The 27785-nt window shown below is 40.2% G+C and overlaps 1 protein-coding gene across 1 annotated transcript in view; it reads left to right on the plus strand.

Annotated features, from left to right (window-relative positions):
- The window catches only part of LOC149289862 (cation-independent mannose-6-phosphate receptor-like), an 88573-nt gene that overhangs the window by 45789 nt on the left and 14999 nt on the right, over window positions 1–27785 (plus strand). Inside the window, exons 18-41 of the mRNA XM_089490132.1 lie at window positions 197–344; window positions 1107–1284; window positions 1389–1504; window positions 4045–4207; window positions 5075–5254; window positions 5425–5526; window positions 6682–6783; window positions 7146–7320; window positions 7895–8059; window positions 8143–8286; window positions 8467–8648; window positions 10276–10363; window positions 10483–10689; window positions 11220–11350; window positions 16775–16872; window positions 17662–17792; window positions 18751–18947; window positions 19313–19439; window positions 19839–19958; window positions 21563–21825; window positions 22254–22460; window positions 25554–25703; window positions 26246–26422; window positions 26820–27021. Coding sequence (XP_089346258.1) covers window positions 197–344; window positions 1107–1284; window positions 1389–1504; window positions 4045–4207; window positions 5075–5254; window positions 5425–5526; window positions 6682–6783; window positions 7146–7320; window positions 7895–8059; window positions 8143–8286; window positions 8467–8648; window positions 10276–10363; window positions 10483–10689; window positions 11220–11350; window positions 16775–16872; window positions 17662–17792; window positions 18751–18947; window positions 19313–19439; window positions 19839–19958; window positions 21563–21825; window positions 22254–22460; window positions 25554–25703; window positions 26246–26422; window positions 26820–27021 — 3753 coding nt within the window. The remainder of the gene's footprint in view (window positions 1–196; window positions 345–1106; window positions 1285–1388; window positions 1505–4044; window positions 4208–5074; window positions 5255–5424; window positions 5527–6681; window positions 6784–7145; window positions 7321–7894; window positions 8060–8142; window positions 8287–8466; window positions 8649–10275; window positions 10364–10482; window positions 10690–11219; window positions 11351–16774; window positions 16873–17661; window positions 17793–18750; window positions 18948–19312; window positions 19440–19838; window positions 19959–21562; window positions 21826–22253; window positions 22461–25553; window positions 25704–26245; window positions 26423–26819; window positions 27022–27785) is intronic.

The following is a 27785-nucleotide window of genomic DNA, read 5'->3' on the forward strand; positions in this document are numbered from 1 at the left end:
ATTCAAACTTGATGCAATTTATTTTAGTTTGTGGCCATGAATTCCGTACTCTATTAGTAAAGGTAACAGTTAATGGCCTGATTTCCTGCTGTTAAAGAAAAAAAATAATAATAAATTAAAAATGACCAGCCATGAAGAAGTCTGATTTTTAAAAAATTATAAAACACATTTTTTTACATTTGCTTTTTGTTTCCAGGATTTTCCTTTGACCTGTCACCTTTGACGAGAAAAAGTGGGAAATACATTATTAGCGCTGCAGACTATGACTTTTATATCAATGTGTGTGGCAGTGTAATACAAGCACCTTGTGAAGACAACTCTGGGATTTGCCAAATTGCAAAAACGTAAGAAGCCAGCAGAATAGTCAACTTTATGTAGATTGGAACTAAACACTGTAATCCTATTAGCTTTTAAATGCTGCCTGATTGTATGGCACAAGGGACTTTATTAAAGGAACAGCTATCTCATGTTTCTGGTACTTTAAATGAAAATTGCGGTTTTCCCACCGCTCCCCAATCTTCATAGCTTCCAATGGCCTGGTGATAAAGTTGCACAAAAAATGTTAATATGCTATCTAGTCCTTTTCAACATACATTCCCCAAGTAGAACTTCTTGCCAGCCTTCTCCTGCTATGTTCTGTAGAGTGCCTCTGTTTGAAACACTCTGCAAAACTGATGGCTTCACAAGTTTCAAGTTAATGGTACTCATGGATGGCTACTGGGGGGCTCAAGCCTGACCCCCAAGCATGATGTATTCCCCTCAAGTCAGCTCCAGTGCTGGCTCTGCTGAACACAGCACGTAGGGGTCTGTTTGTGTACAGTATTCACATTGGTTTCAATTTGAGTACTCTCCTGCCACTGATGGGCTGCTTAAGCTGTCAATCAGCGACAGGAATACTGCCATTGATTTCATCGAAAGTTCATCAGTGAACCCAACCATGCCCTGTCTACACCATATGAGGCGGTTAGATACCCTCTGGAGCCGGGTCTGTTTAAAAAAAAAAAAAAAAGAGAGGCTTAGCAACTCTACAAAAATACTTTTAAAATAACGAGTTGACATCTGCCAGTTATCTTTTTCATGTATTCTTCTTATTATTATTTCTGCAGTAAGGATGATCACTGGAACCTTGGTGTCGCAAATTCGAAGCTATCTTACTACGATGGAATTATCCAGCTCAGCTACAAGGATGGCACACCATACAACAATGAAAAGAAAACTCCTCGTTCTTCTCTCATTACGTTCCTATGTGACAGGCAGGCAGATATAGGGCAGCCTGAATATCAGGTAAAAATAGACTCTAGTTTAATTATTACTAACTTGTTATTGCTTTTGTGGGGGGAGGGGAGTATTGAGAGCACATTTAAATGCTTTATTCATTGTTTTTACAGACAGAAGATAACCAGACATACAACTTTAAATGGTACACTAAATATGCCTGCCCTGAGATACCTGTGGAATGTGTTGTTGTGGATGAACATACAGATGAGCAATATGACCTATCTGGGTGAGAGTTTGTTTTTTACAATCTCACCCCTAACACTGTTTGTTTAGATGTTGAAATATAAATTACTGTTATGATGTTAGGCTGTAAGTCTCAATCTCATGATTTTAGACTTTATGGATTTGTTGTCCGGGAGACCCAAAGCTCAAGAGTTTTTCTCAGTGGAGCACACAGAGCTATTCATCTAACTATACCTAAATTGGTCAATTTTGCTTTGTTGTCTTCAAAGGAACACTCCAGCCACCATATGTACTTAAATTCACATTTTATCTTTGTGGTCCCTTTACATTATCATGGTGTTTCCATTGCGTGGGGGATTCTGCACAATGTCCCCATATATATTTGCTCCTCTCCCCACCCTTAACTGTTTTCTGTTTGAAAGATGTGCTTTGACGAATACATCTCCTTGCACTTGATATACTTACCTTTTGGTCAGATGCAGTGCTGGCTCTGCAGACCTCTATGCAGGGGCGTACCTAGAGTATTTGGCACCCGGGGCGGATCCTGTATGTGGCACCCCCCCCACACACACACTTTAAAACTGCATAGCTTCTACCGTTATATACCGGCGCAGACACTGAAGGTGGTACAGCATTACTGTTACAATCATATACTGAGGCAGACATTGACGGGGGTACAGCATAACACTTATCACTATATACTGAGGCAGAAATTGACGGTGGTACAGCATAACACCTACCACTATATATTGAGGCAGACAATGACGGTGGTACAGCATAACACCTACCACTATATATTGAGGCAGACAATGACGGTGGTACAGCGTAATCCCTATCACTATACATTGAACCAGACATTGACAATAGTGCAGCATAACCCCAATCACTATATACTAAGCCAAACATTGATGTGGTGAAGTCCTACCACTTCATTAGTAGTAGGGATGCACCAAAACGAATTCTGGACTGAAACCGAAAATGCAGCATTTACCTGGCCGAAACTGAATATGACCCCCCCCACACCATAAAAAAAATCTAACACTTATTTAAAGTAAGGTAACACACCAAAATAGGACAAAACAATTAAATAACAATATTAATATTATATATATATATATATATATATATATATATATATAATTAACAGCAATCACATTCCTATCATGCCCAGGTATACCCAGATTCCAGGAGGCACTCGCAGACTTGGCATGATAGGAGTATGATTGCCCTATCTACCCCTTCTCACTCCCTTCTGCCCTATCTATCCCTTCTCACTCCCTATCTACCCCCTATCCCCCGTCTCACTCCCTTCTCCTTATCTACCCTCTCCCTCTTTGAAGTTCACTTACCTTTCAGGAGTCCTGCGGTGAGGGTGCAAGGCCTCTGTCTCCCAGCTCTGCCACTGATGGGAGTTATGATGTACTTTAGAGCATAATTATATAATGAAAAATACATTGGAAATGGTACAGCATAACACCCATCACTCTCACACACTTACCAATCCACACACTTACCAATCCACTCTCACTGTCACTCTCGCTGAATGCTTTCCTACCTTTCCTCTTTTCTCCTTACAGCTACTTTTCCTGCTCGTTGCTCCTCTTCTTCAGTTCTTCTGTCTTCTTCCGGTTCAGAGGGCACGGACAGCGGTGAGCGCGGCTTCAGTGTTGTGCGCTGGGATCTGACAACAAACCCCGGCGCACAGCAGCTGTTGCCGCGCGGATCGCAAGGGAGCGGTATCGTAAGGTCTTTAACAGACCTCCGGCTCCCTTGAGTGATTTTAAGCCGGGTTCAAGGGAGATCCTTGAACCGGCTTAAAATCACTCAAGGGAGCCGGAGGTCTGTTAAAGACCTCGGAATACCTCTCCCTTGCAAGCCTGCTCCTCCAGCGGCGGACATTACTGTCCATCTCTGGAGGGGTGCCGGCAAGTTGGTACCCCCCTGATGAGCGGCACCCGGTGCGGACCGCCCCTCCCCGCCCCCCGCTAGGTACGCTACTGCCTCTATGTACATATGCTCTCATTAATATCAATAGGAGTGCTTTGCTGGCACTAATGGGCTGCTTAAAACAACTACTTAGAGTATGAATTGAGGAGGGAGGAAGCAACAGAAGTGCTTTTTGATTTATTTTCACTCTTGAATCATGTATATTATACTACCTTCAAAGTAATATGTATTATTCTTTAGCTGGCCTGTCTCTTTAAGGTTTATTTTTTTGTAACTTAATTATTTTGAGCAAAATGAGCAGATCATAAAATCTATAAATTAAAGCTACTGACCCCTAACTATATGTCATGTATTTAAATTGTAAAAATCAGAAGTCGGGGGGGCATGCCCAGCCAATTAGCCTAAATATTAAAGGGCCAAAGCGCTCTTTGTCCTGTCTGATGCCCATACCCTAAAATGAACAGTATGCAAAGAGCCAAAAAAGGATCACAGAATCAAGCACTGCTTTAAAGTCCTGGTATTCTTGTACAATAAATTAATCCAATAATTCTAATAAAATCATGTTATTGTGTGTTACCTATTATATGAGTTGGGATACTGCAATGGTGTCATACTCTGTTCTCTAATGCTTCTTAGGTTATCTAAGGCACTAGGAGATCATGATACAAACTGGTTTGCAATGGACACCTCCACCACAAAGCACAAGAAATATTACGTCAATGTGTGCCGATCACTGCTCTCAGTGCCAGGATGTGACCATTTTGCCTCGGCCTGTCAGATGGAGTACAAGACTGAAGGTGTACGTAATTTTTTTTATTTTATTTTTGTTTCCTGAAAGATTATTTCCCAGTATGTTTGCATTTCAGTAGTAGAAAATTAGTAAAAACAGACCATTTAATTCAGGAGCCTTACATCCCTATGAATAAGGGCCTGTACTTTGTTTTACATTTGTTTTACATACTACTAGACACAAGTAATCAGAAAATAAAAACCTATAAACTCATATAAATTTTAATTTAGGAGGTGCCATGTAGAAACTCTTATATGGAAAAACCGTAAGCTCTCCCCGAACCCTCTTTTTGAGAGATATGCAGTTAGAAGGTGTCTGAGAAAGAAACAGAGAAGGCAGAAGGACTGATTCACTAAACAAGTTTTTGTAAAAGCAGAGGCATACATAGAGAAGCAGAGAGAGCTTTAAAGAAACGACTTGCATCTCAGTGGTATCTCAATGGAGTCCACTGCTTTTGACCACTTTACTACCTGGAAAAAAATTCTGATGTCAACTCAGAACTTTTGCTATTTAATTTGCTTAATTGACACTGTTATTTTCTAAGGCCAAGAACAATTTGTAAAGTTTTTTTGATTTGTTTTGCAGGTGAACTTTTCTTTTTAAATTCATAAAATGTAGCCTGGTTGAGTCACTGGTCTTTACATTTTCCCCCCATAGTGCTTCACTCACCCTATTTTCTGCACTATGCTATGTAAGCATTTCATTGATAGTTCACTTTACTTTTATTGTCAATATTTCAATGCCGGTAGATTGAGTGCTGAATTTTTGCTCTGCATTATGGTTTTCCAAGTAAGAAAACAAGTCGTTAAAGTAATTTTGTACTGCAATTTGCGCTTCTTGTCTTTCCACTTCGATTAAGTGCATTCTAAATTGCAGGATTCGTCCTATGAGGTAGCAGCCATTAGTAATTTAGGGGTTGCAGAGAAAGGCCCCATTATTGAAAGCCGTGGCCGAATACTTCTAGAGTACTCAAATGGATCTGAATGTACCAATGGACAAGGCGAAAAGTCCTTTTATTCAACAAGGATACATCTTATTTGTGCAGAGAGAGCTATTGTAAGTATATGCGATTGTCCATTAAAGTTTTGTAGTGCGATTAGATCCTTAAAATGGCATAGATATTATATTATAGAGTTTTATATATATTTATATATATATATATATATTTGTGTTTGTTTATAATAAACTGCCCACTTAAAACCTGTATGTTTATATTTGTTTTCTAGTCAAGCAGCCCAAAGTTTATCTCTAATCAGGATTGTGTGGTCACATTTGTTTGGGAAACAGAAGCTGCCTGCCCGGTTATGTCGACAAAAACTGGGAATCAGGTAGGAATAGTCGCCCGTTAGTGATGTGAAAGGAAGAATCCGCCGTGCTGTTCTGTGTGTACATATGACATTTGCAGCTTTTTATTCCATGCGGTGCAGATAAGCCATTAAACCACTAGGGGGTCTTCAAAGATAAGTAGAAAATGCTACATAAAATGTATTAACAAAGCAACAATATAATATAGTGTGCATTTCAAGGGTATAAAATTACCTTTATGAAATAAACGGAAATACCATGTTTCTCTCTGTAAATGTAAAAACAAAAGAAAACACTTGTGTGTGCCATTGTTACTAAAGAACAGGGTGAGCCCATCTGCCCCTTGGCCCCCCCTTGCTAGCTCACATCTGCATTGATACACATCTACACATACACAGTCACACTAACATATACAAACACTCATGTTGGCACACATTTACATGATGAGGGCAATGCTATAACACCTACTTGTGCATAATGGGGATTATAGTACACAACCTCTAGAGTGCCAGAGGTTACTTTACTGACCAGCACAAGAGATGAATAATTTGGGAAATGGGAAATTTGTTCTATTTTTTTAATTTTCTGCAGCTCTAGTAATAACTATAATATATATACGTCTGTGTGTATGTAAAAATGTATTTGTCATTTATCTACCTTTCTCAATATAATCTCTGTAAAGGCGGAAAATTTCTTGTGCCTGATATAGATGTTGCGCTGCATATGGTACATACTGCATACTAAGGATATGTTTGTGATTTAATCTCTGCCATAAAAACTAGGTGGAAATAAATTATGCTAATTATGTGGGTTGGGTAGAGTGGGTGGAGATTTGGGACAGTGGGTGTGGTAAATTTTCAAGCTGTGCTGCAAAGTGTCCCTGGAATTTGTTGGCAACTATGAATAAAACTCTGCAAATACAACAAGACAGATTGGGTCTTTGATAACCATAATATGTGCTTTGATTCCCATAATATGTGCTTTGATTCAATAGTGGTTATTGCTCGTAAAAGTACTGGAAAGCTTTGTCGCACTCTAAGGGGGGTGTAAAAGGCAAATCCAGACAGTTGCTGTGTTTGCGCCTCAAGCTTGGAAAAGCTTGGTTGAAACCTTTTTCGTGGTATAGTAGAATGGATATTTTGGGGATGGGCTGTTAAATGTACATTTCTTCTCTTTAGACATGCTCTGTGGAGGACCCACACACTGGCTTTATTTTCAACCTCCAACCACTGAAAAATGATTCAGGATATGTTGTTTCTGGAAATGGGAAAACTTTTAAGGTAAAACAAAACCCATTAATTGTCTTTATTTTTATTAACTTATTTAGATAGCATGCTACTGAAACTTAATGGACAGCCTAGGTTCTCACCTGCTGCAAACTTCTTCTGATTCTGTGTTTATCACTCTTCAACCAGTAAGGTTTATATATCCACATTAAACAAGGACATCTAGAAAGCCAACATTGTTCCTCATCTTAAAATAACTTCTCGGCCCCAGTGTTGAGGTGAGAGAGCTGGGCGTGAACGGTTTCAGGACATATCCTCCATAAACACACGTCCTTGTGAGACCCAACAAGGCATGCATAAGGGCAAGGAAAAATAATGAAAGTAGCTTCAATCTTCATTTATTCTTCATTTTTCAGCTTAATATCTGCGGCCCTGTAAAAGAGTGTGGTTCGGTCAATGGCAAAGCCGCAGCTGGATGTGAATATGAAAAAGAAGTAGCTACAAGACCAGTAAAAATTGATCAGTCTCTGGAGTTGTCTGCTGGAGGCCAGATAACCCTTACATATCGCGGGGAACTTACAGCTTCATCAGGTGAATAAAAAAAGGTTTTCAATTTTTTTATGCAAACAAAAATCTAAGCACATTTATTTACACCATTCACACATTTAAAAATGTAATTTAAGGTTAATCATTAGAACGGTTTTCTTTGGTGCTCCAGTCGATTTGGTATTGTTTCACTAAATGGATTTGTTAGTAAATTCATTGGGTACTGATGCTTAAAATCTTTTTAGGGTATTTCCAGTATAAAGAGTTTTGCTGTCTAAACATGGCTCTGAGCAGAGCCATCGGTTAGTGAAGGACTCTGTAGCCCCTCGTAACTGCTCCAGTAGCGTACCCCAGCGACTCACATATTGAATTGTGGAGTTTTTACATAGGATAAAAAGTGACCATCACCTGGAAAGAGTTACATTTTTGAATCGGTATTTTCCCACAATATATATATGGGACACCTGACAATGATCTCTTATTTGTACTGATCACCAGTAATCTAGCCTCCTCATGCCCTGCATAGCGAGATGCTTCATAATTTGACAGATTAGCATTTCTGGTGGCATGAATTGGCCTTCAAAAGAAAACTATAATCATTTTGTTTTGTGTTTTACAGGGCAATGGGACACATACACTATACAATTTGTTTGCAGTGAGAACCTTTTCCCTGGTGAGCTTTCGTTCCGAATGGAAGCGATTAACAGTAATAATTATGATTCTTACTTTGAATTCAAAACTGCCTTGGCCTGTCTTCCGAAACAAGTCAACTGTGACGTCACAGGTAAACCCAGGGGGGGAAAAAGAGAGTCTAATTCATAGACAAGAAATTAAATGTATTGAATTTGCCTCTACTTTATGTTGTAGATTCTGCTGGAAATGAGTATGACTTGAGTGACTTGGTTAAAGATGGAGAACCATGGGTGGCTATTGACACTTCGGACAAAGCAAATACAAGAGATTTTTATCTCAATGTCTGTCAGCGTATACCGTATGTCCGTGGATGTCCAGGCAAGTTTTTTTACATTTTCATCTCTTCCCAGGTCAGGTAAATGTACTACAATATTTACACGCATAAATTGTATATTAGAATGACCTTGTTTCTTCACAAGCAGCTTTATGAATATTATTTGATATATGTAACGCATTGTACCGTTTACTGTATAAGATTATGATTTAATTGTCCCCCAGGTGGTGAAATCGGATCATGCATGAAGACGGCAGAAAATAAATTTTTAAATCTTGGATATATCCAAATGAGCCCACAAGCTTCTGTTGATGGATCTCTTAGTATTGTTTACATGAATGGTGACAAATGTACAGACAAACAGCGCTACTCTACCCGGATCATCTTTCAATGTGATCACAGCATAGTAAGACTTCAGTTCTATAATAACCACAAATCCGCAAGCTGAGTTATTCACTAATCCACCGGTCTGGTGTGATGTGTAATACACAACAAAAATGCTATTTGTCATATGACTAGCTTGGTTTGAGTGCCTTTTGTCAGTGGATTTTGGTTTAGGGACATCCCATGTGAGTTTATTAAGAGATGTAGGCAGAGTGTAGAAAATAAGCAACTACAAGCAGGTGGGTAAAACCTTCTAATGTCCATGAGTCTCATACATTAAAAAAATAAATAGTTCTTACATAATGTTTTCCTGCAGTAGTTGCATATTAGCCATTTCCATGCAGGGACAGACTTGCCTACCGGGAAACTGGGAGATTTGCTGGTGGGCCCATTGGTCCAGGAACTGGTGTAGCAGCACTGGGGCCGGGGCAGCTCCACGGCCTCCTAATGTTATTAATGTCGTACCAACCACAGTTGTAGGGCCCCCTGCAGGCAATCTCTCTTCTACTGCCCAGAGGAAGCTGGAATGCAGCTAGGTCACGCAACGTAACGTGACCCCTCTGCATGCTGGCTTCTCCTGGCCGGTAGAAGAGAATTTGCTTGCACAGTGCGTGAGCTCCACAGAGAAAGCTGTAGGTAAGGGGATGCGGAAGGGCGTATGAATGAGTGAGCGAGTAAATGAATTAATTAGCGTGTTAGCATGGTTGTACTTTGGGGTAGAGATTGCACAGGCAGGCTTTTTGGGGGCAAAGATTGCACAGGCAAGCTGGGGGCAAAGATGGTACAGGTAGGGTGTTTGGGGGCAAAGATGGCACAGGCAGGCTGCTTGGGGTCAAAGATGGCACAGGCAGGCTGTTGGTTGGGAAGTCAGGGAGACGGGGGTCTGTTCACTTGCTACTTATTAGGGCTTTTAGGGATTTTAATAATGTGATATTCTGTTATCGTTAAGGAACAATTTAATATAATTAAAAAATGTATAGCTATTTGGATGACAAATATTGTGACTCAGGTATGTATAAGATGTGTGGCGTGTGGGTATAAGAGCTCGACCATGCGATAAAATATGTGGGGCTGCTTTTCATTTCCAATCCCGACCTGTTTCCATGCGTTCTAGCGCTGTTATTTTACCCAAGTCTACTAGACAAGCACTCCGACTCCTTATAATACTGCCCATTGTAAACAGAATGTCACAATCAAGCCTGATGCTGTGCCTAATGAAAACCAGTGGAGGAACAGACTTTATTAGCATTGCCATAAGGCGCAATGCCAGGTCAATTTAGTGTTTGAGCAGGAAAGCTTACACAAGATATCGCAGGAGGTCTGCAGTTAAAGGATGTTTCTGAAAATAAAATAAAAACAGGTTTTATTTGTTTTAAAACTAAACTTTATTATTCTATATTTACTGCTTAAATAAAAATTAGTTTTTCCACAGGACTTCTCCTTTAAGAAGTGTACTCTGTGGTTTATTATCGATAGTCTTCATAAGTCACATTAGGTTTTGTTAGGACCATAATCATGAGGAATATAGTATCTGCACGATGTGCTCAAATGCACTGAAGTACTCTTGTTCTTTATCTTTGATAACTATGAGGATTATAGTAAAATGTTTGAAAATGCTTAGATATTGACATATTTGCTTTGTTCCTCAGGGTTCCCCTGTTTTCCAGCAACAAGATGGTTGTGAGTATGTCTTCTTTTGGCGGACTCCAGAGGCTTGTCCTGTTTCAAGGGCAGAGGGTAAGTTTAAAAAAAAGTGTGTGTGTGTGTAAGTTTAAATTTTATAGTATAAATGCATAATATTTGCTAACTGTGCCTACTCTTGTTAATTTATTTGATTTATTTGCATTGTTCCACAGGTGACAACTGCCAAGTAAGGCACCCGAAGTATGGCCATATCTATGACTTAAAGGCTCTCGGTGACAAAGACATTGAAGTAAAATCAAATGATTTCACTTACCAGTTTAGGGTCTGTGGTGGGATTACTTCTTCTCCGTGCGTGGTCAAAGCCAATGGAACAGCCGTATCTTCATGTCAGGTTAAGGGCACCGATGCCAAGATAGCAGGTAACACTGTCTTTATTGTCTACATAGTGAGGCAGCACATTTAATCAAAAAGACTTAGACATGAATTGAACTCTTGTTAGACAAATAGTTTAGTAGATCCATCATTTTATTATTTCATATTAAGGTTTAGTTATAGTAAAACAAGCTTCTTGTTTCTATGGCAAAAACCTATGAATGCCTACTTTTGCATCCCACGACAATTGTTCCATCAAAATATGTGAGAGGCAAAAGTACTATGAATGATATTTCTAGTGTTATATTTAGTGACCAATTGTTATATTCAGCAGAGTGGATCAGGTTCTCAGCTCTTTCAGCAAGGTATAGACAGATTTAGTTGGAAACCTTTTCTTAAGTCCCTACTTTTAAAGCTGGTGTGATTTTGACATTGATCTAGTTGTCAGTTTGTCCCCTTTATATTCGGTAGGTCGATCTCAGTTATTTTTACTGTTCCCCGTGTGTAACGTTTTAACCCCTTTGCTGTTTACCAAGGATCCAAATACAGAAAGTTGTTTTTTGTCTTTTTCTATCAGGTTTGGTGAACCAAAAGCTCACATTTGAAAACGGACTTATTTCAATAAATTATACAGGGGGAGATGTATGTCACAACATATATCATCGTTCAACTGCTATCCTGTTCTATTGTGATGGCGAAAACAAACAGGTTGGTTTTGTCACCTAAAAATGTATACAGTTGTGGATCAACACAAATTATCCAGCATTAAGTAAATATTAAAATCAAAGTTATAGGGCTGCAACTAACGATTATTTTAATAATCGATTAGTTGGCCGATTATTTTTTCGATTAATCGGATAAAAAATTCAATTTTTTTGAAATTTAAAATAATGTAATAAAAAACGTACAATTTACACTTTCATCTCTTTATAGCAATGGCCTCTCTATTCACCTTCTTATTTTACTGACATAATAATAAAAGCTACAAGAGCCCAAACACAGTGTTTCTCAAACTAGGTTTTAATAAGTTATTAGTAAATATTAATTCATATGCTAACTATTTTTCATATTTAATAAAAACTATGAGAAAAAAGCCTTGTTTATATTTTCTTTTATTTACCAAACTGCCCCCAGTTATGCACATCTGACCCCCAGCTTGCCACTCTGCCCCCATATATGCCTTATACCTCTTAAATGCCAGATGCCACTGTGCCCCAGATATGCCTTATACTCCTTATATGCCAGTGATATGCAACTGAGACCCCTGATATATCTTTTACTCCCAGATATGTTTTATCCCCCCCTGATATGCCTAATATCGATATGCCTTATACCCCCTATATGCCCTGAAATTCATAATACCCCCCATACACCACTATAACTCACCCATACAGCACTCTGGCTCCTCCCCCTCCCATACACCACTCTGGCTCCTCCCCCTCCCATACACCACATTGGCTCCTACCATACTCCACTCTGCCTCCTCTCCCTCCCATACACCACTTTGGCTCCTCCCCCTCCTATACTCCACTCTGCCTCCTCCCCCCTCCCATACTCCACTCTGCCTCCTGTCAGCAACGGAGGTTCAGAGGACACGAGGGAGCCGGGTAGAGAGGCAGAGTGGGAGGGGGAGGAGCCAGAGTGGTGTATGGGAGGGTGGCTCCCATACACCCCTCTGACTCCTCCCCCCTCCCATACACCGCTCTGCCTCTCTACCCGGCTCTGTTACTGACAAGCACTTTCACTGCAGCTTCATAGAAGCCTCAGCGTAAGTGAAGGGCAGTAACGGAGGCTGTCTGTGCAATGCAGACCCCCACCAGTTGACAGGATGATTCTCTGTCAGCCGGTGGGGGTCTGCGCGATGCGCACAGACAGCCTCCATTACTGCCCTTCACTTACGCTGAGGCTTCTATGAAGCTGCAGTGAAAGTGCCTGTCAGTAACGGAGGTTCAAAGCACCAGGGAGTCGGGAGAGAGGCAGAGCGGTGTATGGGAGGGGGAGGAGGCAGAGCGGTGTATGGGAGGGGGAGGAGGCAGAGCAGTGTATAGGAGGGGGGAGAGAGACGGAAGTGAGAGACCGGCCGACAGTGAAGGGAATCCAGGTCCCCTGCAGCGTTGCGGGGGATCTGGATTCTTGTGTTATAATCTGATCTGTTTGAGGTCGGATTATAGAAGGAGAGGATTTTTTCAGAGCATTTGCTGTGAAAAAAACCTCTTTTTATAATTGATAAAAATCGATTCGACTAATCAATAATTAAAATCGTTGATAACGATTTTCATTATCGATTATTATCGATTTTATCGATTAGTTGTTTCAGCCCTACAAAGTTATGTATATTACTCAAAGGTTGGGTAGGGACCTGGCCAAAGGCAGCACCCTAGCTACTCCACTATCACTTACCTTCATGTCATTATCCTCTATGCTACACTGGATTGTAGGAAAGCCTCCATATAGTCCTCCATATAGGCTGGATACAATGGAGGTCACTGATCTCCCCATCTGGCCCATGGAGCAGGGAGTTTGCGCCTGGTTGTGCGGCAGTGGTTGCCTCTACTCTGGTACTAGTCGGCCTTGGCCAGAATACTCCACTGGATATCAGCTTTACAGAGAATTAATGACTCCCTTTTCAACCAAATATTTCCCAAGCAATTACAGAAATGGGAAACCAAATAGCATACACTTCCATGAGTCGTAATAATTTTAATAATGCTACTTTGTGCAGAGCTATTATTATTATTGTTTTATATAGCACCACCAAATTCCGTAGGGCTGTACAATGGGTAGACCGGACATAACAAGTAGTATATAACATAACAAATTGACTTACAGAAACAACAGGTGAGGAGGGCCCTGCTCAAACGGCGTTACCCTGCTCTCTGACGCTACCTCTCCTGCTGCTCTCACTTATGGTGGCCTTCACTTCAGCCACACTCCCAGACCTGGAGACAAACAGTGAGGTGGTGTTGGTATTCTCCTCTCTCCTCGCTGCACATTTCAGTGTCTACCACCAATTCCCTCTCTGTCTTTCTCATCTTTCGAAGTACACTCTGTCCGCCTTTTCTCCCCAATTGCTCTCCGTGTTGCAGTGATCTAACTCGCATTTCTTTTATCACTTTGCTGCCTGGCTTTCCCACTTTCTTTCCTCCACCATCCCTACACTAATCCTAGGAGACTTCAATATACCTATTGATGACCCATCCTCACCTGCTGCTTCCAAACTACTTTCACTCTCCTCCTCCCTCGGTCTCTCACAATGGACTAACTCCCCAACGCACCGTGGTGGTCACCAAATAGATCTAGTTTTCTCCCACATTTGTTCCATTTCTCAATTCTCTAACTCTCCCATCTGTATGTCTGATCACAGCCTGCTCACATTTAATCTCTACATACCACACACACACCCTCCCTACCTAAGAAACCACCACAAACCTACCGTAATATCAGCAACCTAAACACTCCACAGCTCTCAGATACACTATGGCCACTCCTCTCAGATATATCCTCCTCCTCCTGTCCTGACACAGCCACAGATCAGTATAACCATACACTAGCCTCAGCCCTAGATATGGTTGCCCCTGTAACTGTACGCAATCCCCCACGCCGTCCATCTCAGCCATGGCATTCCAAGCAGACACGCCTCCTTCAAAGGTGTTCACGTACCGCTGAGCGCCAGTGGAGGAAGTCTCGTACACCTGAAGACTTCGTTCACTACAAATTCATGCTCCGCTCCTATACATCGGCCCTCCATCTCTCCAAAGAAACATTCATCACCACTCTTTCCCATAACCCTAAACATCTGTTCTCCACATTTAACACCCTTCTCAGACCCACAGCACCTCCCTTGCCCTCCAACTTCTCTGCCCAAGAGCTTGCCACCTACTTCAAAAACAAAATTGACATCATTAGGGATAACATCCCCCATAGTGTCAATCATATGGTACCTCAACCTCCCTCTTCACCTCAATCGATCCTTACCTGCTTTAGCCCAGTTACACCCCTCGACGTTTCCAATGTCCTGTTGTCTTCCCACCTCACCACCTGTCCCCTCGAATCTGCACCTTCACATCTCCTGCCACCTCTCTCTAGTGTCCTTACCCCAAGCCTAACCCACACCTTTAATCTCTCCTTGTCCTCTGGTGTATTCCCATCCTCATTCAAACATGCCATCATCTCCCCCATCCTAAAGAAACCTTCACTTGATCCCACATCCCCATCAAACTACCGTCCAGTTTCACTTCTCCCGCTAGCTTACAAACTGCTGGAACGATTAACCTACAATCAACTGACAAACTTTCTCTCTTCAAACTCTCTACTTGACCCTCTGCAATCTGGCTTCCGTCCACAGCATTCAACAGAGACTGCACTGATTCCTCACAGCTAAAACAAAAGGCCAATTTGGTCTCACTGGTTGTTCTCTGGGACCTCTCAGCCGCCTTCGACACAGTCGACCACTCTCTTCTCCTACAAACCCTCCGTGCTCATGGCATCCGTGACATGGCTTTTTCATGGCTTAAGTCCTACCTTTCTAACCGTACTTTTAGTGTCTCATTTACTGGAACTTGCTCCTCTCCCTTACCGCTATCTACTTGTGTTCCTCAAGGCTCAGTTCTTGGGCCTCTGCTATTCTCCATGTACACTTCTTCACTTGGAAAACTTATTTCTTCCTTTGGTTTCCAGTACCACCTATATGCAGATGACACCCTACTCTATATTTCTGCTCCTGACCTTTCCCCCTCTCTTCTAACTCACCTCACTGACTGTCTATCAGGAATTGCATCATGGATGGCGTCAAGTTACCTAAAGCTCAACATCTCTAAGACCGAATTCATGGTAATCCCACCATCTGCTATGTCCACTTTTCCTGACATCTATATTACTGTTGATAACTCCACTATCCATCCAACAGACCAGGTTCGCTGCCTTGGTGTCACCCTCGACTCTGCTCTCTCCTTCATCCCTCACATCCAGTCCCTCACCAAATCCTGCCGCCTCCACCTGAAAAACCTCTCCCGAATCCGCCCTTTCCTCACACAAGATACCACCAAGTTACTAATCCACTCCCTTGTGATATCCAGCCTGGATTATTGCAACTCCCTACTAACCGGTCTCCCCCTCTCCCGCCTTTCACCGCTTCAATCTATCCTCAACACTGCAGCTAGATTAATCTTTCTCTGCCGCCGCTCCTCATCTGCTGCTCCACCATGCCAATCACTTCACTGGCTCCCCATACCCTTCAGAATCAAATTTAAACTTCTAACCTTGACCTATAGAGCCCTCAACAACTCAGCACCCCCTTACATCTCTACCCTCCTATCCAAATACATCCCTAACCGCCCTCTTCGTTCCTGTCACGACTTGCTGCTTTCTTCTACTGTTGTTACCTCTTCCCACTCCCGTATTCAGGATTTCACCCGTGCCGCTCCCCTCCTGTGGAATCCCCGTTCAGTCAGACTTTCTGCCTTGTACGCGACTTTCAAAACCTCTCTGAAAACCCACTTGTTCAGGGAAGCGTACAACATTGCATTACAGTACTCCCAACCATCATCCTAATCACATCCATCGGAACAAATGGCTTCAACACATCATCTCAACCAGATCAACTCATCCCCATCCAAGCAGTCCTCTCCTATTGTCTCACTCCCCTCAACCACTGACTAGATTGTAAGCTCGCAAGAGCAGGGCCCTCTTCTCCTTTGCACCAGTTTGTTATTGTATGTGTTATTGTATGTGTTTATAAATTGTTCTAATGAATGTAACAGCGCTGCGGAATCGGCCGGCGCTTTATAAATAAATGTAATGTAAACGAGCTTAGAGTTATGATACATATTAAAGGAACTTTGGGTTACCTGACAGTTCTATTTTGTCTTTTTGAGGTGATGTAATAATAATCGCTCAAAATATTTTCGCCTAAAAGCTGCTGTTAAATAAAAAGCACACTCATCTTTTAATCACTCTAGAAACCAGTGCGCTATAATTTATTTGCATTTAAACTTTAAGGACATTTGTCTTTTTACCTTGAGCAGAATTCTGCTTTTACCGAGTGAAGTAATTAATTGCCTTTGACAGAGAATGAAAGCTGGGTATTAACAAGCCTTCATCTAATTCATGTTTTGTTTTGCTGTTTTTTCTCAGCCAGTGTTTTTGAAGGAAACGCCAGACTGCACATATATGTTTGAGTGGCGTACTCCCCTTGCATGTCTGCCTTTCAAACCTGTTGACTGTTCAGTGAGGTAATGCACTCAATCTGTTCCTCCTTGTGACGGCTAAAACATCCACACATGTTTAAAATGTATAAAAATAAAAAATATGTAAAGATACAATTCAGGAATGTCTATAAAGTTGACCACTATTTTCATTGACAGATTGTTGCGTGTGTGTTATAAATCCACTTTTATGCAAGTCTTGTTACACAATGCACTACCCATACAAGGGCTAAGTCTCACTCTGGCTCAGTTTTATACACAAACCAAGCCAACTCTCTATTCCCATGTAAGTGAGGACTCACTGCCAGAATGGTAGGGAGGACCTAAGCTCATCCCTTTTGTGTTCTAGCCTGCTGTCACCACCCTTCTGCCGAGCTAGGCATCATATTAAATCCTCCAATAGTCGGTCCCTCTTTTGTGTAGAATAGTGGAATTGATAGTTGTTTAGTTGTTATGTAAAGTAATATTTAAAAGTTAGGTGTCCACATTATGTGTGTAACTTCCTTTTTTTTAAAGAACTACATGTTTTTTTCCCTCCCATTGACTTATCTCTTCCCGATTGCTAAATTCCATATTGTTTGGCTCAGCCAGCCTTTGGAAACCGATTACATAATTCTTATTTTGTCATGTTAAGACACAGATCTGGGCTTCTCTGAGGAGGGCTTTTAAAGTAAATCTTTTAAATCTGGACAAAAACAAAGTTGGTCCGCTAAATGTTGGACATTAGCGCTCCAAAACAAAGTATCCACTTAAAATTGGAGAGTTTTGGAATTAAATAATAATGGAATAACCTTTTGTAAATATTTTTTTTTTCAGGGACACATCTGGAAATTCTTACGACCTTTCATCATTATCAAGATATAATGAAAACTGGGAGGTGGAGCTTCCATTAGGCTCCACCAAAAAGTACCGTTTGAATGTATGCAAACCTCTAGTTGAGGGGACAGGTGAGAACCATTATTTTAAGTAATGATGCATAAAATCGTGCCTTTTTCTTTGGCAGCGTAAACATTTTACAGATAATGGTAATATTTCCCTGTGCCAACAGAGCAAAAAGAAGGGGCTGATTTATGTCATGGTAATTCTGTTTAGTTTTTTTAAAAACAGTTATAGTTTTTGCATAATTTTGTTGGATTCATTTAATATCCCTAGATGAGCAATCATAAGGTATGAAAATAGTTTACAAAAAATAATTTAGCTTATAAAAGTCATCTTAGTGCATAACTAAGATCTCGTTAGATCCCTGTCACCTTGCCGAGTAGTCCTCCAGATATTGTGTATTGTACTGTGTTAGTTTTCGTATGTTTTATGGAAGAATTACCGGTGGGATTGTATACAACAGATAAATGATATCTTTGCCTGTTTATACAATACTGTAGGGGACTGAATTGTAAGATTTTATGTTTTTGTTAAAAGATAAATGAAAAAAAATAATTTAGTTAGGTGACTGTATGTAAGCAGTTAGTATGTGTTCTAGCCTACTTATCATAGTCCAGTTTATAGAATGGCTAATTTTTAATCACCCAGCTCAACCCTCTGACTAACAAAAGTCTGTGGAGGAAGAGATGACTTAGCACCGCCATAAAGAATCGGCTCAGTGTAGTGACTGTGCTGGGAAAGTTGCCCAAAATATGACATGGCTGTCAACAATGGCAGCCTCCAGATCTGCAGATGAAGGAAGTTTATTGGAACAAAAGGAGATAAAACCAAGTTTTTGTCAGTGTTAACTCTATTTTATGCTCAAGGAGAAACATTTTAATTATATTGGTGTTATATACCATTAATGTTACATCTGCTTCTCTCAAAACACCCTACCTTACTTTAGCACTGCTCTATGAATATAAATGCCGCACATTTTACAATATGGTTCCTTAAACTTGGTTTAATTTTCTCTCTTTTGCCCAGGACCCGCTTCATGTCCAGATGGTGCAGCTGCCTGCCTCTTGGAGGGATCAAATTCCACAAATCTTGGGGAACTTGTAGATGGATTAAGGTGGGAAAAGGATGTCCTGGTCCTAAAGTATACAAATGGAGATCTGTGTCCTGATGGAAAAAGGAGGAAAACAACCACGATACGTTTCAAATGTGACGAAGAAATTCTTGTAAGTATTTTATGTGCTCAAGTAGCTGTAAAACACAGCCTAATGTATCCGTTTGTCTTAGTCTGTCAATTCTAGTTTTCATACCCTTTGATGTATGTGGTGCATACATTGTTAATTGGAACAGTTTAGGTAGAATGTAAATATTGATAATAGAATTGGTGTATCAGTGATAGATGTATGTAATCTACAGCACAAATGTTGCCTGTTTATTAAGAAAAGTGGATATACCCGTGTTAGCCATATAGGAAAACTGAGACTTGAGTTGAAGTTGACACATTATATATGCCAACACAGAAACAAGAGTTGCCCTTTAGTAAGCCTTTGAGATGTCTGAGGTCTCATCTACTCTGATACTATCTTTGTAGGACAGCAGGCCTCAGTTCATCACAGCTTTGGAGGATTGTGAATACACCTTCATGTGGGTTACCGCCTTAGCATGTCCTTTGAAGATCACATCACATGACAAATGCAGAGTGACAAACCCTGCCTCAGGTTAGTAGCTGGTTGGCTAGTGGAATTTTGTGTTGTGCAGCCTTGATTCTTCTAGTAATGTTGAACTATACCTGCCATTGTGTCCAAACAATCACTTCCTGGCTGAGGAAGACTGTATTCTATGCGTTGCTGGAATTTTTTTCCTTCTTCTTTTTCAAAGTCAACAGGATTCACTTTAACAACCAATATATTGCTGCCTTTTCTTTCCATACCTTTCCAGCTGTCAGTGGGTTGTGGGTGTGTTATGTATATAGTGCCATCAGATTCTGTAGCACTGTTACAATCAGAATCAGTGAAACAATTTTAACACACACAAACTGGTACAAAAGAAAAATAGGACCCTGCTCTTGTGAGTTTACGATCTAGTCATCTCAGTATTCCCGTGTTCTATTACTTTAGGTCACACCTTTGATCTTTCTTCATTGACTACTAATGATGGATATGTGATTAAAGATAGAAAGCGTTCTGTTCAGCTGAATGTCTGCAGTGCAGTCAAAAGTTCTTGTGACGCCGGAGTAGGTAAGAACCGTGCATGGTTTTTTAAACTTCTGTCAGTTACTTAATTTTACTGATTTTCTAAGAAACTTATGGTGCTTTTTTCGATTTCTTAAAAATGCATTTTTCTGAAAGCATTTCTGCTCAATTCTTGATATTATAGACTTGAAAACAAGTGCTTCCTGGGTGTTTTATTTCACAGCTTTTGGTGGTTTCGTGGAGACAATGTATTTTGCTGTACTGTCACAATAATCCTCACCAATAAATACATTTTACCCCCTTAATGACAATACCCGTACATGTACGAGCTCAAAATGCATTGTTTTCAATAGGTTTAGGGACTGCCTTTTGTCCTTAAGGGGTTAAAAAAAAAAACCTAAAAATGTAAATCCCCAAATTAATAGACTGTTCAGAAAATATCAATAATCCCTAAAATGCCATTATTTTATTTTTAAGTATTCACAGCAGCTATTGAAATTACTCAATAAAATAAATAGGTATTGTTGGGTATTTGTTTGGACTAAATATTTTAAATGTCTCAGTGACCAAAGATCCAACAAAACTACAGTTTCTATGTCTCGTTTTGTTGTTACTTATACAAAGCATACGTACAGCACCAATTGATGACATGTAAAAACAGGACAATGGAAGGTAGGTGCTGTATGCTCTTGATTCTTGAACCAACAGAGGAGAAAGAGTAGGCATGGTGGAGGACATACGGTAGAGGGTGACCTTGCCCTTATTCCCTTCTACAACAGCAAGGTGAAGCATTCTGGTAGGTATCGTTCTGCCTACCGCCAAACACTGATTTGTCATCAGACTTACAGATGGTGAAGTGTGATTCATAACTCCAGAGTACACATTTTCAGTGCTCCGGATGCCGGTGGCAGTGTGCTTTATACCAGTTCAGCCGATGCTTTGCGCATGGTGATCAGGGGCTTGTGTGCAGTTGCTGTGAGCGGAACCCCATTTCTTGAAGCTCCTGACGCACAGAGTTTGTGCCGATGTTGCTTCCAGAGGCAGTTTGAAACTCTGTAGTGAGTGATGCTACATAGGACAGGTGTTCTTTTACACACTATGTGCATCAGCATTCTGCAACACCGCTCCGTGAATGTGTGGTCTACAGCTTCATGGTTGAACTGTTGTGAAGTGAAAGCATCTACGAGTAACAATGATAGCCCTTACAGTGGACTTGTTCAGACCTAGCAGGCAGACATTTCATGGACTGATTTGTGGCAAAGGTGGAATCCTATGACACAGCTGCACCCATTGTGACTTTAAATGTGGCACTAACACCTAAATGCAATGATTAGGGTTTGTGCCCACATACATTTTGTCTCATGTACCCACTACATCATACAAGAATTCCAGAGCGATCCTCTGATAGTTCTGTCACCTGATTAAAAGGCATATTCATGGCACTCTTTAAATCAAATCTTGGAGATGCATTGTGTAAAATAAGTATTCTCTAATCATCTTTTTAAAACTTACAGTGCTGTGCGTATTATTGGTAAGAAAAATAAAGGTGGACTTCTGTTTCCTTCTTTTTGATCGCATCACATTTTCTTTCTAACTGATGATAGGATAAAGGTAAATTATTTTTGTTTTTGATTTCTTTCCACGGGCAGGTGTGTGCATCACTGAAGGGGACAACCACATCAACGCTGGAAAGTCTCAGGATAAAATCACCTACGTGGATCAGGTTTTGAATCTAGTTTATCGTGATGGTGACCCATGCAGTGCCAACCCCAATCTGAAGCACAGAAGTGTTTTTAGCTTTGTGTGTGCAATGGATACCAAGCTAGGCAGTCAATCAGTCCTTGTGTCATTTGATGAGCAAACCTGCACATGGTACTTTTCTTGGCGCACATCTCTGGCGTGTGAACAGGAGGTATGGGAATTTCAATGTATATTGTTTGTCCTCCATGTTCAGGGGTGCAGCCCCAATTGCACCAAAATCACTTCTTTTCCTACAGTTTTTGGGAAAGCATTGCTATAGTTTAAAAAAAAAATCATCATTTTACAGTCAGAGACATAGAGGGATTCTTAAATATAGTGAGACCGAATGGTTTATATATAAACACCAACATTTCTTTGGACTTGTAAGACTTTCAAGGCATAAGCAATATATTTCTGTAGTAGGTAAGATTACATTGCATTTAAAGGACAGGGTAATGCATACCCAAGTTATGTAAACACCACTTGTCAGTATGGACACAAGGATGCTCATACATAATGTGTTTCATGCTGAATGAGCTAAGTTCTAAAGTTGTTACAACTAACCACATGCAACAAAAAACACTTTTTTTTCTTTAACAGGCAAAGTGCTCCGTGTGGAACGGTACATCTCTCATTGATCTAAGTCCTCTGAATCACATGGGTTATTATAAAACACAGAAGACTGGTAATGGAGAAGACAAGTTTGATTTCTATGTCAGTATATGCCAACCTCTTAACCAAATTGCAGGTGTGCAGTGCCCTCCAGGAGCAGCAGTATGCATGGATCATCATAAAGGACAACCAGTTGTAAGTAGATTTTTAGATATGCAAAATAAGGGAATTCAGTACAGCTGTTTGTTTCAGAATGTAGGATGTTTTATTTTGTTTTCATAGTACTTGCATTATAGTACCTTTGTTGCTGACATCACTGGTTGGAATTTCCCAGACCAGTCCCATGCGATTTGGATCAAGATCTGTACACAATCTGATCTGTGATCAGATCCCCTCTTAGACGTCTCTTTTCAAGTGAAAACAAGTTCAGTTTTTCTAGTCTTTTTTCATAACTAAAATTCTCCATTCCTCTAATTAACTTTGTAGCCCGCCTCTGCACTCGCTATAGCTCTATAACATCCTTCTAAAAAAAACTGGTGCCCAAAATTGCACGGTATATACAAGGTGAGGCCTCACCATTGCTTTATAAAGAGGTAAAATTATCGTGATTTAATACTCCTCTTTATGCATGCCAATACCTTACTGGCTTTTGCAACCGCTGGCTGGCACTGCACTTTGTCTATGGTCTATAATTATACTGAAGTCCTTCTTGTTTGCAATGCCCTTAAGAGTGTAAGTTGCATGCTTATTTTTCGTACCATTACCTTACACTTCTCTATATTGAATCTGCCACTTATTAGCCCAGTCCCCTAGTTTATCCAAATCATTCTGAAGAGATGCTACATCCTGGTCAGACTTTATAATCTTACCTCATTTTGTGTCATCAGCAAACAGACAAGTGACTTCCAATATCTATTTCAAGATCATTAATAAATAAGTTAAAGAGAACTGGACCCAAGACAGAACCCTGAGGCACCCCACTTACCACAGTTGTACAGCTTTAAAAACTTTTACTTGAGTCCGCCATTCCAAAGAGTGATTTAAGGTTTCCGTAGTGCTGAATTGCCAATCGGCAGGTAGTGGCACTTCTTTGTTATATACAGAGGAAAAAAGGCATTTAGTATTGCTGCCCTTTCCTGATCCTCGCTAATTAACTTACCATCTCCAGATTTCAAAACACCTACATTGTCACTCCTAAAGTTTGTGGCATTAATGTACTTAAAAAATATTTTTGCATTTGTTTTGCTCTCCTTGGCTATCATCTTCTCATTGTTAAATTTAGCCAGTCTAATAGCCCTTTTGCAAGTTCTGTTGGCATCTTTATATATATGATGCCATTGAGCCCTCTGACTTGTGCATGTGATTGTAAGGGATATAACTAAACAAACAGACAAAAAAACAAACACAAACAAAATATACATATGATCGCATTATAAATAGACAAACAACTGAAATTGGATAAACAAGCCGTGGTCTTTTATTTAGCTTGTAATACAATTACCAATAAACCATAACTTATTCATATATACAAATGATTTGTAACATATTAACACTCTTGGTCCAAACCCAGCGTGCAACAAACTTTAACAATAATCCAGGCCATCCGCCCTAAAGCCAGAAGGCATACTGAACCACCAGTTCACCTATTTATTTATTTATATAATTAAATATAATTGAATATATTATTTTTATAATAAAAAGGGCAACCTTAACCCCAATAAAATCCATGACAATTAAAAAGAATCAAACACTATACGGCAAAGAAGTTCCTCCATCTTCTCCTTTGGGGTTGTTTCCCGCTGCTGTCAGTGGGAACTCCTACCGACGTCACGGGACCGCCCCCTGATGTCAGTGGGCAGTCCTGGCCGCGTCCCGCAAGGGAAGTTCTCAGGTATGGTAATCTGACATGCAGAATCCTTTATATGAGGCATTAACTCTGGTTTAACATAAAAACACACACCCCCTCCTTTCTCAATGCCTCTCTACCTCCTGAACAGTATATAGCCTTTTAAATTAACTTCCAGTCATGGGTTTCCGTAATGCCAATTATATCAAAATGTTCCACATATGCAAGTATCTCTAGTTCTCCCATTTTGTTAGCCAGGCTTCATGCATTAGCTAGTAGATAATTTAGTTTGCCATCAGTTATTTTCTCATGAAAACAATCTGCATCAGGTGCAACCTTATTCTTTATGCTACTACTATCTTTAACCCCACTAACCACCCTTCTATCTACGCGAATATCCTCCCCTCTTGGTATAAATGCTGTATCTGGAATATCTAGAACAGCATAATTTGTAGTTATGGATACCTCCCCCATTACAAGGCTCTGGCCATTTAAATGTTCTGTATTTATGGAACAAAAGGTAACCTTTGGGCTGAGTACAGCTCCATTGTTGTTGTCCATAACATCAGTCACCTGCCTACAATCTGAGCTTCCCACCCCTTCTCCACCTTCATTGGTTCTATATAAGGTATACTCCCTCTGTTTACTTCCTATAATATTTAATTTTCTTGGTGCCTCCCCCCCCCATTACCTAGTTTAAATACTCCTCCAACCTTCTGGCCATCCTAACCCCTAGCACGGCAGACCCTCTTACATTCAGGTGCAATCCGTCATGACTGTAAAGATTGTACTCAAGTACAAAAACAGCCCAGTGCTCTAAGAACCCAAAACCCTTCTCCTTACACCAAGTCTTCAGCCATATATTAACCTCCCTGATCTCCCGCTGTCTTTCTGCAGTTGTGCATGGCACAGGTAATATTTCAGAAAATATTACCTCGGAGGTCCTTTTGCTTGCTACCCAATTCCCTGAACTCACTCTTTAGGACCCTCCATTTCCCACTAACTTTGTCATTGGTGCCAACATGAACGAAGACAGCCATCTCCAGCCCCGGCCAATAATCTGTCCACACGATCAGCAACATGCCAAGCCCGAGCACCTGGAAGACAGCAAACTGTCCAGTTAATGTGATCTAAGAACACTCTAATAATTGTACTCTCCACATTGAAATACGGCTGTATGAGATTTACAGAATATAAATTGCTCTCTTGTCAGTGACATACTATCAGAAACTCCAAATTGTTAATATTAAATTATAATTTATAATTATGTATTATCTTACCTGTTCCAAATAATTGCAAGTATTAGCAACCGTTGCAAAGTCCATACATACGTTTTAGAAATCTGGAATCATTGCCCTGATGCTAGATTTTTCATTACAGGATCTTATGTGAATGCGTGAGCACCTGCTAAATATTATGCTTTTTTTTTGTTGCCTTCACAGGATGTGGGACATGTATCCAGCCCTCCTCAGTTTAACCCAGCCACTCAGAATGTTCTAATTACTCTTGATAGTCCAACAGCATGTGATATAAACCCACAGATGAACTATTCTTCCATCATCATATTTCATTGTAAAGCAGGGACTGATTTGGTAAGTCCAGAGCGTGGCAAAAAATGTACTTGTGTTTTGCTAGGCCAACTATACTATACTTCTTCTAGCTGGGCCTAAAAATTATTGCTATTGTTTGATTGCTGTTTAGACTGATGGACTGAAAACAAATTAGGGCTCTTCTGGTGATATGTTTTCTGCAAGATCCATAGGTTTCTGAACGATGACATGTATTCTAGAGACAAAATTTACCATGGATTATGAAGGCATCCTGGTTGAGTGTTTTCTTTTGAAAAGGGACAATTTGGCCCTTTTAATAATGAATTGTTAAATCAAAGGGTGATCTTGAACTTCTTCTTGCTCGTTCAAGAGTGCATTTTGCGAGCAAAATGTGCTAGGTGAGTGAGTTTATTCAATCTCACAGTATAGTGAATAAACTCAACTTTTTTTTTTTATTATAAAGTACTGTGTAACTAGGGTACATTTACCCAATAAACTTGGTAGAAATATAATATCCTTTTTTATAGAAAACCGGTCACAAACGCTGCTAAAAAAAATTCACTTTTTTTGTTTTTGTTTTTCAGGGAAAGCCGAAAATTGTAGAAATGGGTGCCTGTAACTTTGTATTTGAGTGGGAAACCCCAGTAGTGTGCCCAGATGAAGTGATTAATTCAGGGTGTTCTTTAACAGATGAGCGCCTCAAGTACACGTTTAACTTGACCAGCCTTTCTGGGGTTGATTACAGGGTAAGAAAAGCATTTGTCGTATTCCAGAAATGTTGCTAGTAAGATCATAGATCACTTACCCACCCAAGCACATTCATAAAGGTAATGAATACCAGATGTATACATTTTACACGGCTGATTTATATTTAGCATATGTATGTGGTCCTTACAAAGGAATACCAATAATCGGCAAAAAAAAGAAAAGTGTGTATGTATGCAGGTCCGTTTGCATTAAGTTAGAATTTAAGAAAAAAATTCTTGGGTAGTAATGTCTGGTCCACATCTATATCTTCATATGCATTTTACTACAGTAAATGGTATCAAAACGTGTTCATAAATGGGGAAAGACCACATACTGTAAATGAAGAATCGGAAGTATTCGTAGTCATCTGTCCTCCTGGATGTAACACCTTTACCATCCTGGTCTTTGCAGGCTTCTGGTCCCAGCACCTATTACATTGGCATATGCTCAGCAGCACCAAACGTGCCAATTGGTAAATGCAATGGAGCTGTCTGCCTTACATCAGCAAATGAAGTTGTCTCTTTTGGCAGCGTAAAAACCATGAAAATGAACTATCAGCATCAAGAAAAGACTCTAGTACTGCAGTACATGGGGGGAGACCCCTGCCCACCAGGTAAAAATCTGCTCAGATAAAGCTCAGTAATACCAAATTGTCATCAAAATGGTTAGTTTTCCATATATGTTTTAAATCAAGTTAGGATTACAAGAAGTATATTTTTATATTATATTTTAAATACATCTTGATATTTGCTTTTAAACATTACTTGGCAAACATCATAAGATAAGTTTTAAATACCAGAATTGCAGCAACCCCATAGACAGTCTTTGGGCTATGGGTTCAAGTAAGCAGGGGATTGGGGATTACTCTAGCCTTGGTGTAGAGTTAATCTAAATTTTATTAAAGACAGGAGGTGAATATTTGCATTACATCTTTACTACAAAACCTCCAGCAGCAAAGAAATGGTTAACAGAAAAAACAACCAACCAACCAATCAGGAACAGAACAGAGTCCATAAGTAACTCCTCAGAACCTCCAACTTCCTCTTCTTTGATGTTCTAAAGAGGTAGCACAAACAGAAACATTAGTCGAACTCGAAACAAACCATGGACCACACGAACCGAACTTCTGAGAATAATCTGGAAGAACCTCCCAGTGTAATCAAGCTGTGTGTGAAACAAAGAAAAAAAACATTGTTTTTACATAAAAGCGTAACCTTTTTTTTTTCCGTAGAAAATCTCATAGTGAAACATACAGATAATCAAAAAAACAGCGGGCCATAGGAAGGGAGAAAACAGGGAAATAATGGCAAGACAGGAGGCTTCATATATTGCCGTTTTAAAGCTTCTCCATTAACGCAAAGAAGCATGCGCACAAGG

This window comes from Sceloporus occidentalis, unplaced genomic scaffold (assembly GCF_023333645.1).
Source record: "Sceloporus occidentalis isolate IW3139 unplaced genomic scaffold, rSceOcc1.0.p SCAF_42, whole genome shotgun sequence".
NCBI classification, from domain to species: Eukaryota; Metazoa; Chordata; class Lepidosauria; order Squamata; family Phrynosomatidae; genus Sceloporus; species Sceloporus occidentalis.